This window comes from Myotis nattereri, assembly GCF_964212035.1.
Source record: "Myotis nattereri genome assembly, chromosome: 1".
In the NCBI taxonomy this organism is placed as follows: domain Eukaryota; kingdom Metazoa; phylum Chordata; class Mammalia; order Chiroptera; family Vespertilionidae; genus Myotis; species Myotis nattereri.
This window is the reverse complement of record NC_138075.1, coordinates 94,693,867-94,710,439: the sequence shown is the minus strand read 5'-3', so window position 1 is coordinate 94,710,439 and position 16,573 is coordinate 94,693,867. Positions and strand designations below refer to the sequence as shown.

At 37.7% G+C, this 16,573-nt stretch overlaps 1 protein-coding gene across 4 annotated transcripts in view; it reads left to right on the top strand.

Moving 5' to 3' along the window:
* Positions 1 to 16,573, top strand: part of CDC123 (cell division cycle 123) — a 75,170-nt gene that overhangs the window by 27,901 nt on the left and 30,696 nt on the right. For all 4 annotated transcript variants that reach the window (XM_081087415.1, XM_081087416.1, XM_081087417.1 and 1 more), the window contains 2 exons: positions 2,797 to 2,892; positions 5,620 to 5,726. In XM_081087415.1, the coding sequence (XP_080943541.1) occupies positions 2,797 to 2,892; positions 5,620 to 5,726 (203 nt within the window). The remainder of the gene's footprint in view (positions 1 to 2,796; positions 2,893 to 5,619; positions 5,727 to 16,573) is intronic.

Genomic DNA, 16,573 nt, shown 5'->3' with positions numbered 1-16,573 from the left:
AATTAGTGGAACAACAACAGATCAGTGTTTCTCCCTCCCTCCCTCCCTCCCTCCCTCCCTCCCTCCCTCCCTCCCTCCCTTCCTTCCTCTTTACTTCTTTCTTCTCTCTCTCTCTGGAGAAAAATAAAAAATCCCTGGCTAGGTGGCTCAATTAGAGCATCATCCTGTACACCAAAACATTGTGGGTTTGATTCCTGGTCAGGACACTTACCTAGGTTGTGGGTTGGATCCCTAGTGGGGGCATGTACAGGAGGCAACTGGTCAATGTTTCTCTTTCACATTGATGTTTCTCTCTCCCCCTTCCTTTCTAAAAAATTAATAAACATATTCTTCAGTGAGGATTTAAAGTAAGAGAGAGAATCCCAAAACAGATACATTTATAGATTAGGAATATTGAAATGAATATGTAAATGAGGCAGAACTAGTTTTTTCTCAATGATGGGAGAGAAGACAACTGGATTTCTGTTGGTCAGGATTGAATTTTCACATCCATAAGAAACACTTTTCATTGTTACTGCTTACCTACAATTTACCACATTATAAAATAGCTGGAAGACTAAGCTAGAATCAGATAACCCAGAAGGGAGTGCTATATGTAGACAATACATAGTTTTCCACTGAAGCACAAATTTTTCTCTACAGTGCATAAACTTTTTATAATTTAAGTTGATATTAGGGTTCTTGTAGCAGGATTTCTTAAAATTGAATAATTTGAAGATTTAGGGAATCAATCACCTCCTTTAAAATGTAATACATAAATTTAAGGCAGTCCTTATATGTTAAGTTTAATGGGGTAGGAAAATTAAATTTTGTTACCTTTGAAGATTGAATCTCTTCAGATTGTAAATTTTGTGTAACTATGCCATTTGTTGAAATTATTGCTAATGTAGGTAAGTGTTTTTGTGAATAGAGCTCCTGGGAAGCCAAGTCAGCAAATTCAGGGGCTTATAAGGAAATTATTGGCTTAGCATAAATGGTAATTTCTTTTGATGGGGAAAGGCAAATGGAAAATTAAGGACTCAAGGCTGTTACTCATTTTGAAAGCCTCTCGCTAGAGTTTAATTTTATGTATCTAAGCTGAAAAAGTAAAACAGAAGATATAGTGGCAGGCTGTTGAATAACTAAAAGATGCTGCTAATTAGTCTAGAGGTCATGTTCATCAGTAGCCAAAAAAAAAAAAAAAAAAAAGTTTGTCTGACTTGCCCTTGATCTCTCTGATCTTTTCTCATTAGCCTACTGCTTAAAGTTACTTTCTAGTTATATATTTCCATTTTTTTAAAACTTACATTGTTTGGCCTATTTCCCAGATTCTTGTCACAGTTTTCTCTCTGTCATAATGGGTTAGATGTTGGAGATGAATATAAGCCAACTAGAGGCCCGATGCATGAAATTCATGCAAGAGTAGGCCTTTCTTTCCCCAGCTGCCAGTACTGGTTTCCTTCTGGCACCGGGACCTGGGCTTCCCTTGCAGCCCCAGCTTAGTCCTGAATGACGTCCGGTCTAATTAGCATATTACACTTTTATTATTTTAGATGACTTTTCAGCCTTTTTCATCTCAAGGTGCACATAAACTAATTACTAAAATCCTGTGGCACACCAAAAATATATATTTTTCCCATCTGACCAAAAAAAATTAAGTATAATTTTGATTAATTCACTCCAGACAGCTATTCTGTTGACTGTTGTATTTTTTAATTTGACAGTTGGAGGGAAAAGAGGTCAATGCCTCTGATTAAATAGTCAGGTATTGCTGTTTTAAAAATTCTTGTAGCACATCAGTGTGCCTCATGCAGTATGTGCAGCACACTGGTTGAAAATCACTGGTATAAGCCATTTGATTTATTTTGCAGTATGTAGTTTAGCTAATTTCAGACTGTTTTAACATTTTCGCCCCTATGGAAGAACTTGTTATTACTGGATTTTTCAGAATTTGCAGCTGCCCAGTAGATGGCAGCATAAATTAAGGGATACCTGTGACTTTGTTGAGTATCTGTTAATATCTTTGTGTTCTATCTTTCCTGCAGGCTCCACTTCACATCTCTCATTCCCCTTTTCTGTACTTTATTTTTGTGTGTTCCTTTCATAGTGACATAGGCTTGAGGCAAAGCATACTAATCGCATTAAGTTCCTTCACAACAGTAGTTCTATCTACTTCCTGGCTGAAATGACACTTAGAATGTTTTAGTTTCTTACTTATATAAGATAGGGATTTTCAAATCAACCAAAAAAGAAAGAACACTTTAATTTCACCAAGATCCTGTTTTTGAGGTTCGTTTATATTAAAACTTGTCAGGAAATAAGTAGTGTTTAAATACAGTTTTATCACATAATTTATTCTCATTCTCATGAAACCTTTGGGGCATTTATCCAAGAATCTGTTCCTGCAAATGAAAAGGCTTCTGGACCTTTTAAATGTCAGGAGTTATTTCTGAGAATTGGGACTGTATGTACAAGTGATACTCCATCTATATCTTTTCACTTAATAAATACTGGTTTTATGTAGGTGTTAAAGAACCAATAATTTCTTTCCTCAAATCCCCAGGTGCCTTGTGACATCTGTCTCTTTAGTTTATGGGTTTTATTTGTTTTGGAAAGTGACATTTGGGCACGTTTCCCCTTTTTGGCAGATGTTATTTGATCATGGATTCTGTTTAACTGAGTTCAGGTTTCTGATAGTGATTTGTATTCTGAATTATTTTTTAACACGCTGGGTAGTTTAACCTTGAGATTTTGATCATGTTTTCTATATTTATTGTGATGATATTGACTTTTGCAAATAATTTCTTTTCTCTTTAGGCACCGGAATTTCCTGAGTTCACCACGACAGTCCAAGAAGCTATCAATTCCCTTGGGGGCAGTGTATTTCCTAAGCTTAACTGGAGTGCCCCAAGGGTAGGCCACATCAGTAAATCTCTCATTGTTTGAGTATTCTTTGCTTTGCTATTCATTTCATTTTATGTCCCCACAGAAGGGCTCATTACATTCCTAAGTCTAGGGAAAATGCCATGGAATTTATTTTTATTTTCCCTTGTTATTTTATTTTCCTGATTTTGTAGTACACTTTCCTGGCTCTGTAAAGTACTGTACATTTTGCCAAAAGACCGTTTCAATCTCTTGTGCTGCTGATCATGCTAGAAATATGAGAAAATCTATGTTGTGTCCTTTTCAAAACTTTAGCTGTTCAGTTAAACAAAGATATTTCTCTATTGGAAAGGGGTAAAATTTAAATCTCACAGGATCTAGAAATAGAGCAGTTTGAGAAATCAACTGATACCTTCTTACGTTGTTTTATTATTTTAACATTTCGTCAACAAGATTTTTTTTTAAGTTAGGGTGTGTGGAAAAATTTACTATTTTTCTAATCCAATAGAAAACAATTTTATGACAGCAAAGGTCATTGAAAGAATCAAAGACTTCTTTGCATTTTTAGAAATCATCTCATGCTTATCTTTATTCTAAAATGAATGAGATTTATTTAATTTAATGTTTATTCTCACTTATTAAAGTTAATAACATATATACATTGTTTAAATTTTCAAGAGCCCTGGACGCTTTCTTAAAAAATCAGCAGGTCCTGACATGCTTTGCTTCACCATTTCCCATTCCTCAGAGGCTTTCAAATATTTTAGTATATTTTGTTATTTTCTCCTACTTCTTTATTCTTCAATGTTATGTATTTATTATTAGCTTCCTACTCTGGAACAGAAAGATTCAACTTTTATCTCTGGTTCTCACTATTTCCTATTCTACTATTCTCATCATAGCAATATACTTTTTATTAGATTAGTGTTCAGGGTTTCTAATATTATGATTATGCAAACACTATGTACACACTTGATATATACTATACTAGAGGCCCGGTGCACAAAAATTTGTGCACTCGAGGGGGTCCCTCAGCCCAGCCTATGCCCTCTTGCAGTCTGGGACCCCTCGGAGGATGTCCACCTGCTGGCTTAGGCCCGCTCCCTGGGGGATCGGGCCCAAGCTGGCAGTCAGACATCCCTCTGGCAGCCCGGCAGCCCTTGGGGAATGTCCACTTGCCAGCGGGGAACAGGCCTAAGCTGCAGTCGGACATCCTTAGCGCTGCTGAGGAGGCAGGAGAGGCTCCCACCACCACCGCTGTACTGGCAGCCGTCAGCCTGGCTTGTGGCTGAGCAGAGCTCCCTCTGTGGGAGCGCACTGACCACCAGGGAGCAGCTCCTGTATTGAGTGTCTGCCTCCTGGTGGTCAGTGTGTGTCATAATGAACAGTCATTCCCAGTCATTCTGCTGTTAGGGTCAGTTTGCATATTACCCTTTTATTATATAGGATTATAGTTACTTATATGTTCTTATTCAATATTTTGTTTTCCCTGGAGTTAATAATTGTCTTGTTTATTTAGTTGCATGGTTTCAGTGTATATACTGTTGTTTTAATGGAGTCAAATCTCTGTGTTCAATATACATTTTAATCAGAAGTTCTTCATCTTTTTCAATGGGAAAAATTTAAAAGAAGTTACTGAAACTCATTTTTACTATATATATAAGCAGTAATTTGAATCATTCCTTACTACTGAACTAGGTTGAGGCTTTCCACTTAAATTGGATAAATTATTTGTGGTTTTAAGTTACTCATTTGTTCTTATTTATTGAGTGCCTACTATGTACCAGTGTTTTTCCATATTGTAGATAGTTTTTAAAATAATCATTAGTTTTCTCAAAATTATTATTTTTATTTATTTATTTTTAAATATATTTTTATTGATTTCAGAGAGGAAGGAAGAGGGGGAGATAGAAACATCAGTGATGAGACAGAATCATTGATTGGCTGCCTCCTGCATGCCCCCCACTGGGGATCGAGCCCGCAACCCCGGCATGTGCCCTTGACTGGAATTGAACCTGGGACCCTTCAGTCCGCAGGCTGACGCTCTATCCACTGAGCCAAACTGGCTAGGGCTCTCAAAAATATTTTATTGTCCTGTGTCTGATCTATCTATGGGAGAAGTATGTTTTTAAATTACAATTATTTTGTCATTTTTAGGCATGTTTCACTAAGTTTTGTGCCTATTATGCCTGATATTCTTCCTTTTTTTTTGTTTTGTTTATATGTATGATTCATCATTTAAAATTGTGATGGTTCAGAATATCTCACCACTTCCACTCTCCCATATTTGATAGACTTGGGTCTTAAGTGCTCTATTATCAAACTTCAGGTGTTCTAGCTCTCCCGAAACAGGAAGAAGATAAAGGATCTCCTTTTAGAGAGTAGTTGGTCAGCCTGTTTATTTACACCTCTGTCTTCTAGCCCAAGAGTTAGCATTTCTGATACCTTACCCCTCCTCTCCCCCCCCACCCCCCTTCTTTCATCATTAGCCAGAAAAACCTAGGGAAATGCTTTGCCTGAGTTAAAAGGGTGAGAGCTTTAACATCTGTGTTTATAACTGAGTGTCAACATGCAATGGTGATGCTATTCATTGTTTAGAAGTGTAATTGACATTTGACAGTATAGTTAAATTCTTACCTGGCTTTTTTCTTTAAGCCCATGTAGAAGTAAGCATTATTAACTTGGTATACAGGCCTACGATTCATTCATAGTAACTAATTTGGCAAAATACTAAGTTGTATGTGTTTTATTATTTAGGATGCGTACTGGATAGCAATGAATAGTTCTCTGAAATGTAAAACCCTCAGCGACATCTTTCTACTGTTCAAGAGTTCTGATTTCATCACTCGTGACTTCACTCAACCGTAAGTATGTTTCTTGTTCTCCATGTCAGTAGTTTCCCTATTTCTGAGATATTTTCTGTAGATGAAATTTCATTAGACCTAGAACTATTGTAAACAGCAGTTCCATGTAACAAGTCTATTTCATATTGTCAAATGATCTCTTAAAGCAAACCTTTCTTTTTCCTTTATAGAAATTGCTATACAATGAATATTCCTAAATGGGCTTTCTATATATCCACCCATTATATGTTTTGGTACTTTTGTTCATATTATAAAACTAGTATATACATGTCTAACTGCTGTTCTTTACATCAGAAATTAATATAAAATAATACTGAATGTCAACTGTAATTAAAAGAAAAAGATAAAAAACCTCACCCCCAGTATATGCTTATCATAAAAAAACAAAATTAGGAACTATAGCTAAACAAAAACAGGAAATGTAAAAGTATCCATGATCTCACCACAGTTTAGTTTGATATACTTAGAAAATCTTATCTACACATGTGTACATATATATATATATATATATATATATATATATATATTTAACTGTATTCTAATTTTTTAAAACAAAAACGGAATCATATAGTTCATATTGTTTAGTAGACTGCTTTTGCACTTGTAGTGTATAGCAAACATTTGTATGTGTTATTAAATACTTAAATGCATCATTATTCTAAATTACCTTACTAATATTCCTCTGGATAGTGATGGCATAATTTGTTTGACCAGTCTTCTGTCCTTATATACAACTCTGCAGTGAATATGTAAATCTTTGTGTACTTTTCTAATTTTTCTCTAGGATAAAGGGAAATTTCTACAAGTGTAATTGCTGTTTTTCTTCCTTTGCCAGTTACTCTATTGCTAAAGAACTTGAGTCGGCTCATGTCATGGTAGGCAGACAGCAGAACTGTACTGTTGAGCTGTGGGTGATCTCTTTATGCTTCTTTTGTTCTGTCATCAAATAGCAGTTATTCTTCTAGATTTCTCATCCTACCAAACTAGTTATCTCAACTAATCTTTAAACTGACCTCTAACGTAAAGCATACCACAAAATTTAGAAACTTAAGCAGCTGAAAATATTGTATATGCATGCCATTTCTTCCTCATCCATGCAATTTAGTTTTCCTGCCCATTCATTTATTTTAGCTTCAAATTCTTTTTTGAAGAGGAGCCTGGCAGGAAAAAAATAAATTTACTACATGTCAGTTATTCATCAATTCTTTTGCATCTGAGTTTGCAGCTTGAGCATATGGATTTAGTATTCATTAAAGAAAATGAAGTTAAGTAATAATATTGGTATTAGGTATATGTAGCCCTTGTTTTAGTAATAACGCAGTAGCATTTTTATTCTAGGAGATAGCCTCTGATTAGAGGAAGTCGTGACTATCTTTTTTCTGATATAAAGCCTTTTGACATCTAATGCTTTAAGTAAAGAGGTCTTGAAATATTTTACATTAAAAATACTGTCTGTTAATTCATCAGGTCTGGATTTTTGTGCACCTTTAATATTAGTTGTAGTGAGAGTATGAGAAAATCTTTTTCTTCCCAAAAATAATTGTAACCACTTTGAATTCCCTGTGACTATTGGTTTTCTAAATCACCTTTCCAGCTTAATGATCTGTCTCCTCTTTGCCCATCTCTCCCTTTTGTCTTACATGAATTTAACTGTGATTCCAGTGGAAATATGAGTCAGTTGTTTTGCATTTTGTACCTTTTGACTTTTGCATGGGAAAGAAGTTAAGTTATCAGGTGAATTTGAAGCCTTGAATTAAGAATGTTTAGCCACAGAATACCATCCTTCTCTTCATATAAATAATTGGGAGTTGGCAAGATCTAATGCCAAGCACTCAGCTTTCAGCCCAGTAGCACTATTATGTCATCCTTTTCTGGAAATGTTTGTCAGTAGCCAATTACAGAACAATTAGTAAGTCTAATCCTATATAATAAAAGGCTAATATGAGAATTGTCCCTTTGACCAGGAGTTCAACCAGGGGCAGGGCCGGCTGGCCAACCACCCACGGCCCCTCCCTCTGCTGGCCCAGCTCGATCAATTGGGGCTGGGCTGGCTGGAACCCACCTGTGCATGAATTCATGCACCAGGCCTCTAGTTATAACATAAAAATCTTTATTGATAGGAACTTTAATGAAATATGAACTTTTGTCACAGAGTTCTTTTAGGACCCCTTAAAGATTAAATTAAGAGTATAATTCTTTAAATTGGGTAGGACAATGTCAGTGACTTAATCATTTCTTTGATCAGTTAGAAAATTGAAGCCTAAATCTATCAGTAATTTATTTTAACAAGCTAGTTAGTAGAAACAAAACCAGAATATAATTTCAACAACATCATTCTAAATGTTCTCTGTACTTTTACTTAATAAAGTTATGATTTCTCCTTTTCAAAATGCTTGAAATTAAAATACAACAGAATAGAATAAAATATTGTAATATATAGTTATAGGTATGTATAAAATTGTGTAATATTATGAAAGTGAGATTATGTTGTTTATACTATTTTGGGACCTGCCTTAAAAAAACCCCCACAAAGATATTATCAGGATTGCAAGTTAACAGAAGGCCAACTAAAAATAATTTACACATATAGGGTTTTTTAAAAGATATTATTTAACAAGAAGCCTGCCAATGGCATTTTTCTAGGTTAATCTGTAGCTTGTCATGGTTACCAGGGACCCAGACTCCTTCAGTCTTTCCCTGCTGTCATCCTTGGCTATTGGCTTGGTATTTGGGTTTCTCACCAAATGGTTACAGGATTGCTGTTATAATTCCAGGTATCCCATAAAGACATGACAGTACCTGAATAAAAAATAGGGCATATTTCCTCTCCTTTGTATGTGAGCAAGTAAAGCATTCTGGAAGCTTCCCAGGATACTTCCTGTCAGGCTCATTCTTTGCACAGTTACCCAGCCTAATCCAGTAGCTGGCAGAGGGAACAGAAATGCTGTGATTGGTTTAGACCAGGGGTCTCTCAAACTTAGCAGGCATAAGAATCATCTGGGGAGTCTGATAAAACACAGATTGTTGGTCCCCACCCCCAGAGTTTCTGCTTTAGTAGGATGGGAGTGGTGCCCAAGAGTGTAATTTCCAACTTTCCCAGTTGATCCTGATGCTACTGTCCAGGCCCTCGCCATGAGGACTACTAAAGATTAGTCAACACGTGTACCCCTGGGGTCCCAGAGGGGATATCAGACCTCAAGTGCTTCCTGATAGGAACAGTCACAACTCTGTTAGCAAGGATGAAGGTTGGGAATAGCTAAAGGGTAGACCTTCAGTTTTGTCTACCACCATTGTAATTTGATACAGAATATTAAGTACACCTATTTTTCCTGTTCGTCAAATGGTTATCGTACCTAAGAAACTTTAAAAAGGGGAAGTTAAAATAGGACACATTTGAAATAATCTGCTTGCATTTTACTTGCTGAGTGTATTTGCCCAGATATAAACATTCTATGTGATTAGACTTGCTGAGTCATAAGGCTTTCATTAATTATTATTAATAGTATTTTTAAAAAATATAGTTTATTGATTTTTTTACAGAGAGGAAGGGAGAGGGATAGAGAGTTAGAAACATCGATGAAAGAGAAACATCGATCAGCTGCCTCCTGCACACCTCCCACTGGGGATGTGCCTACAACCAAGGTACATGCCCTTGACTGGAATCAAACCTGGGATCCTTCAGTCCACAGGCCGACGCTCTATCCACTGAGCCAAACCTGTCAGGGCTCATTAATTATTTTATTGATTAACTATCACTTCAGTTGCCCAATCTAGAAAAAGATATCTGACACTCACTTGGGCTAAGTGAAAAATTAATCCATTATTTTTTTTTTTCTTTGGGGGGCTTGTGACTAAGGAGATTTAACTAGAGGTCAGGACATTTCACTTGTCTTAGTAACTTATACGCAGCTATTTCAACATAATTTTTGTACATTTTTTCTCAAGATTATCACAAAACTGGTTATTAATGCTAAAATTCAGCAGCATACAGTTTCAGGAGTAAAACTTGGTGCATAAGCGGGACCTAACAGAACTTTTACCTCATGATTTTTAAGGCCCACTTATTTAATGACAGTTTTCTGCTTTAGGTTGTTTTTGAAGAAAAATTCTATGAACATTAGTATGAACACACCTAATCACCCTTAATTCATTGTCATTTTACTTTTACCTTACCTTTTCTGCCACCAGTGAAATCTGAAGAAATAGAATCTGTTTGCCAGAACTCTTATTTTGGTTCCTGGTGAGCAATAAAGCTGTACCACCAGAATTTTGATGTTTAATTTCCCCTTTGCTCTGTATTTATTTTTCTTCCCAAGATTTAAAATATTTTTTTTAATTAATCTTTATTGTTGAGATTATTACAGATGTCCCTCTTTTTCCCCCCATAGCTCTCCCCTCCACCTGGTTCCCACCCCAGGCCCTCACCACCCTGTTGTCTGTATCTATAGGTAATCCATACATGCATATAAGATCTTTGTTTAATGCCGGGGTCCAACCCCAGCAGGTCCAGGGGTTCCCAAAGGCGTAGACGGAGTCGGCGAAGAAGGAAGGACACAGAAGCAGCATTCAGTTGATCAGCAGCCTAGCAGGATCTCTAGCCAGGATCTCCAGCCAAGTTCTGGTCTGGATCTCCAACGAAGTTCTGGTTCGGATCTCCAGCCAGGTTCTGTGTCCATGTTCTCTTGCTAGGTTCTCCAGGTTCTCCAGCCAGGTTCTGTAGCCATGTTCCCTCGCTAGGTTCTCCAGCCAGGTTCTGTCCAGGTTCTCCAGCCAGGTTCAGTCACCAGGTTCTAGTCAGGTTCTCTTGCCAATTTCTGTAGTCAGGTTCAGTCCAGGATCTTTTGCCATGTTCTCTCCAGCGAAGTTCTTCTGTCTGTAGGTTCTGTGTAGGTTCTGTCTTCTAAGTTCTGTGTCCTAAGTTCTGTGTCTTGCTGTCTTGTTACATCTGTATTTATACCAGTTGATTCAATCCTATCAATCTCTATTACAAAGGTTAGGGCGTTTCTTATCTCCATTCCAGGGAGTAAAGATTATGTAGCTTAAGCATGATTGTTCATAGTTAAAGTGATTAATTACCTGCCTGGCACTTAGTTGAGCGGTTTTATTCCCTCCCTAACTTCAGGGGAAAATCCCTACCTGGGGAAACAACCTTTCTCAGAGAGGAGACCTTGGTTAAAACACATAGTGCCAAGGTGAGCAAACATATTAAGAACAGTATGCCATATATGCCAGGTCCTTTGAAACAGCAAGGATGGACTGGCTCCCGGCAGTCTAATCTCTTCCCGCACCCCCCCACACCCCTTTCCCTCTGAGAATTGTCTGTCTGTTCCATTTCCATGCCCCTGATTCTATTCCATTCACCAGTTTATTCTGTTCATCAGATTTTTATTCATTTGAGTTTTAGATTTAATTGTTGATAGATATGTATTTGTCACTTTGTGATTCATATTTTTTATCTTTACTTTTTTCTTCTTCCTCGTCTTAAAGAATACCCTTCAGCTTTTCATATAATACTGGTTTGGTGGTGATGAACTCCTTTAGCTTTTTCTTGTCTGTGAAGCTCTTTATCTGACCTTCAATTCTGAATGATAGCTTTGATGGGTAGAGTAATCTTGGTTGTAGGTTCTTGCTATTCATCACTTTGAATGTTTTTTGCCACTCTCTTCTGGCCTGCATAGTTTCTGTTGAGAAATCAGCTGACAGTAGTATGGGCATTCCCTTATAGGTAACTGTTTTTCTCTTGCTGCTTTTAAGATTCTCTTTTTGTCTTTTCTCTTGTTTGGGGTTCTCTGTGCTTCCTGGACTTGTAAGTCTATTTCTTTCACCAGATAGGGGAAGTTTTCTGTCATTATTTCTTCAAATAAGTTTTTAATATCTTGTTCTCTCTCTTTTTTTGGCACCTCCATAATTCGGATATTGATATGCTTAAAGTTGTTCCAGAGGCTCCTTCCACTGTCTTCATATTTTTGGATTCTTTTTTCTTTTTTCTCTTCTGGTTGGGTGTTTTTTGCTTCCTTGTATTTCAAATCATTGATTTGATTCTTGGGGTCCTCTAGTCTACTATTGAATCCCTGTATATGATTCTTTATTTCAGTCAGTGTGTGCTTAATTTATGACTGGTCCTTTTCCATTTTTTATTTGGCATTCTCATTAAGATCCTTGAAAGTCTCACTAAGTTCCTCAGAGGTCTCTAGAAGATTCTTGAGTAACCTTGTAACTGTGATTTTGAACTCTATATCCAGTAGTTTGCTTTCTTCCATTTCTTTCATTTGTGACATGTTTCTTTGTCTCCACATTTTGGCTGCTTCCCTGTGTTTGTTTTTATGTGTTGGGTAGCTGCTAAGTCTCCTTGAGTTGATAGAGTGGCCTTGTGTAGTAGGTGTCCTATAGGGCCCAGTGGCTCAGCCTCCCCAGTCACCTGAAGTGGACGCTCTTGGTGCACCCCTTTGTGGGCTGTGTGCACAGTTTTTTTGTAGTTGAGCCTTGATTGCTGTTGGTGTCACTGGGAGGAATTGACCTCCAAGCCAATTGGCTGTGAGGACCAGCTGTGACTATAGTGGGAGAGCTGCTGTGTAGGAGACAGCCTTATAGGGCAGGACTTGCTTTCAGTGGGGCTTTGGTGCTCCCTGAGTCTGCCCCTTGAGTGTGTTGTTCATGGATCTGAAGAGTTGTAATCTGGTATGGTCTCACACTGACCACTGGGTATACTGACTCTTGGGTCTCCAAAGTCAGCCACTGCCTGGGGCCATCCATTAGGAGCTACAGAGGGATCTGCAGATTCCTCCTCTTTGTATCAGGTTTGGAAGTGCCCAGATGAAGCCCAGCTATAGAGGAAGGCAGGCTGGTGCTGGTACCGGGTCTTGGGCCTTTTATTGATAGATTTGGGGCTCCCTCACCCAGCTTCAGCTTGTTTGACAGGTTTTTAGCCTGAGAAAGGACAGACCATTCATATGCAAAAGCCACAGCACACAGCTTGGGTGGGATTGTAAATTGGGTGGGGCAGGGTCACAGGGAATCACCAGGGCAAAGCAAACAGAAATGGCTGCCAGTCAGCCCTGACCCGGGGAGGTCCCAGCAGGGGAACAATGACCGATGCTAGCATCTCTGTCTGGAAGAAAGTCGTCCCTGAGTTCCTGCCCCATGCCAGACTGTCCAGTTTCTCCCTGTATGTGTCTGGGTCCTCCAGAGCCTCACCCGGCACTGGAGCTCAGAGGAAGTGGGAGCTTGTAAATTCATTTTTTGGTGCCAGCCTTTTAAGAGGAGCAGTGAGGGAATAAGTAATGCAAATGTTTTAAAATATGATATGACTGAAGAGATTTCTTTGTTTCTATTAGCATATTCATATTTTCTGCTAGTATTGTTTCTGCTAGTATTCTCAATGTAATAAGTAGCCTTAATTTAAAGATTTTCTTTTAAACCTGGAATATTAGGACTATTAAATTTATATAAGGATCATAAAAGTTCAAGTGTTGTTAGTACTCTTAATTCTCTCACTCAATTTTGCTTTTTCAACTTACCTTCTTCAGAATATAAATGGGATATAAATATCAACATACAACATTCCTTCAGTATTTGGATTGGGCTCTTGAAAATATTATTGTTGACCTTTACATTCAGTTTTAACTATATGGCTCTCCACTTTATTCTCCTTTCAGGAATGATAACTTGGCCATCTGGTTAATCATCTTAGTAAGAAGAAGCCTTGTCCAGTAACCTCACAATGCCACATATGTTCGCATTGCTACCTTGAAATTAGTCAAGTTTTAAAAATAACATTAAATGCTAAACCAATCAACACTTTCTGTTATATGATAACAGAAAGCAACTATGTATTGTAATATGTATCTTTTAAAGTAGCAGTAAGGGTTAACCAAGGGTTGAAATCATAATTTGTAGGAATATAGAAACATGAAAAAATTAGATAACAGAGCATTTGAGATCTTGCTTCCCGATATTGTCCTCAGTTTGGTTCAAATAAATGCTTATAAAAATTAAAAAATTTTTGTACCCCTAGGGTCTTTCCCAGAAGATTTATGTTCCTTTGGTTTTCCTATAGTGTTTTTAAAACAGGTAGATAGAAACCCTTAATCTACCTTGTTTTTTATAGAACACTATTTTAATAAGGACTATCCTCTATTATCAGATTTACAAAAATATGGCTTCCACATGATTAAAATCACATTTCAGAAATGAAAGTGGTAGTAGTTCTGTTGCTACATTAACCATTGAGATAATGCGATGTTATTTTGTTTATTCGAGTTACTGTGTCATTTCTCTCCTTTCATTTCTCTTATTTGTTTTAGATACATTTAAATTAAGAAAAGAAAGTCAGTCAGTTTTATCATGATCATGACTATTGGTTATTTGGAAGCTAAAATATTAACTTTTAAAGTGAACTTGAATTGACTTCTTAGAAAAGTAACACATATGTACTTTATACTTTTATGTATTTTTTAAATTCTTTTTAAAAAAATTTTTTCCCATCCCTTCACTCTCTTTGTATGTGAGTCTTTTGTTCTGAGATGGGTCTCTTGTAACAGCGTAAATTATGTCATATTTTTGTATCCATTCAGCTATCCTATGTTTTTTGATTGGAGCATTTAATCCATTTACATTTAAGGTTATTATTGATATGTATTTATTTATTACCATTTTAATCCTGTATGCCTATATTTCTCTCTCTCTATTTCTTCTTATTACAGCAGCTCCCTTAGCATTTCTTATAGTGCTGGCTTGTCTGGGAAGCTTTTTATTTCACCATCTATTTTGAATGATAGCCTTGCTGGTGTAGTAATCTTGGTTTCAGATCCTTGTTTTTCATTATCTTGAATACTTCATGCCATTCCCTTCTGGCCTTTAGAGATTCTGATGAGAAATCAATCAGTTGACAGCCTTATGGGAGCTCCTTTGTAGGTAACAAATTGCTTTTCTCTTGTTGCTTTTATGATTCTCTCTTTGTCTTTAAGTTTTGACATTTTAATTATGATGTATCTTTGCGTGGCCCTTTTTGGATTTCTCTTGTTGGGACTCTCTGTGCCTCCTGAACTTGTGTGACTTTCCTTCAGCTGGTTAGGGAATTTTTCTGCCATTATTTCTTCAACCTTGTTCTCTAGCCCTTGCTCACTTTCTTCCCCTCCTGGTACTCCTATTTTGTGAATATTGTTACATTTCTTATTGTCCCACATCACCCTTAAGCTGTCCTTCAGTTTTTAATTGTTTTTTCTTTTTGGTTCTCTGGTTGGATGATTTTTTTCTACCATGTCTCCTAATTCACTGATTTGATTCTCAGCTTCCCCTAATCTTATGTGTATTCATTCCAGTGATCTTTATTAGTGGTCTGTCATTCTTTATTTCCCACTGATGAGCATCTTTGCCATCATTATTCTGAACTCCATATCTGATAAATTTCTTATCTCCATTTTGTTTAGTTCTTCCTCTGGAGAATTCTCCTGTACTTTCACTTTGGGCTTGTCTTTTTGACTACCTGTTTGGATTTGTGCCTGTGTATTAGGTAGATCTGCTATGATATCCAATCTCCAGTGCAGGACAATGTCAGATGCTGTTTCTGACTGGCTCTGAGTACTTTGTTTGGAGCTATCAGCAATTCACAGCTTGTGGCTCCCTCTGCTGGGGCTAGGTGCCTTAGGAAAGGAACAAGATGTGTACTAGGGTCTGCTTTTGCTAGCCCTGGGCCCAGAAGGTGATCAGGCAAAGCCTCAAATTCTCCAGAGATCCGCTTCTGTCTGCAGACCAGTTGACACTCAGTCTTGATTAGCTTCAGGCTATGGACCACAGAGTGGTGTGAGAGGTCTTCCTACAGTGTCAGGCAACTGCCTTCCCCCAAGGCAAAAACCACTTGGCTAACAAAGGTCCACAGAGAAAGATGTCCTCCATATTGTGAGGAATGACTCAGCACACGAAACCGGGGTGGCTTCCTCTGAGCTCCAACCGCAACTCTAATCACACAACTCTCCTGGACTCTCCTCACACAACTCTAATCCACTCTGCCCTCCCTCTGCCAGAGACTATGGTGGGTAGCTGCACACTTAATTTTTGTACATTGGCCCTTTAAGAGGGTGCCTGCATTTCCAGGCATCTCTCCCTGGCAGACAGCACTCCTGCTGCCTTTCACAGCCAGATGTTATTTGGGAAACTCTCTCAGTTCTGGTGCTCTGGGGCAGGGAGCCCAATTTGGGATTTAGACCCAAGTTCTCAGTGGGAACCCCACACAGCTGAGATATTCCTCCGGAACTTCAGCTTCTGTCTGTGGGATCGCAGTGCTTTTGTGCCTCCACACTTCCTATCAGTCTCTATAGGAAAAAAAGCAGTCTCCACTTTCCATCCTTGGTTATTAGGGTTCTCTCCAGCTAGTCTTCAGTTGATTTTTCAGGATGGTTTTCTGTATTTTAGTTGGTCCTGGAAGAGTTTCAGTGTAGTTTCTGCTTACTCTGCTGCCATTTTGGAATCTCCTTTTTTTTTTTTTTTTTTTTAATTGAAATTCTGAGAGCTTTATAACAGCAGTTCTAGGACCTTTACCCTTGAGGGAAGCAGTGCAGCCTGTGGTTTAGTGCTTTTATATGATTTCTCACCCTGGTATCGTCATGTTATAAATGTGGATAATAATAATAGCACTTCCTCATGGGATTAGCAAGGATTAAATGAGGCAGCAGAAGTAAGATGCTTCATGTGGTGCCTGTTCACTAGCACAGAGACAACCCACTTTAACAAAGCACCTGCTATGTGCCTGTCTTTGTGATTCAGATTATATCAGTCAGTGCCTCATTATTAGAATAAAAGTTCCTATTCCTGAGGATTTTGGTCAACCAAACAAATTAGAATTGCTATTG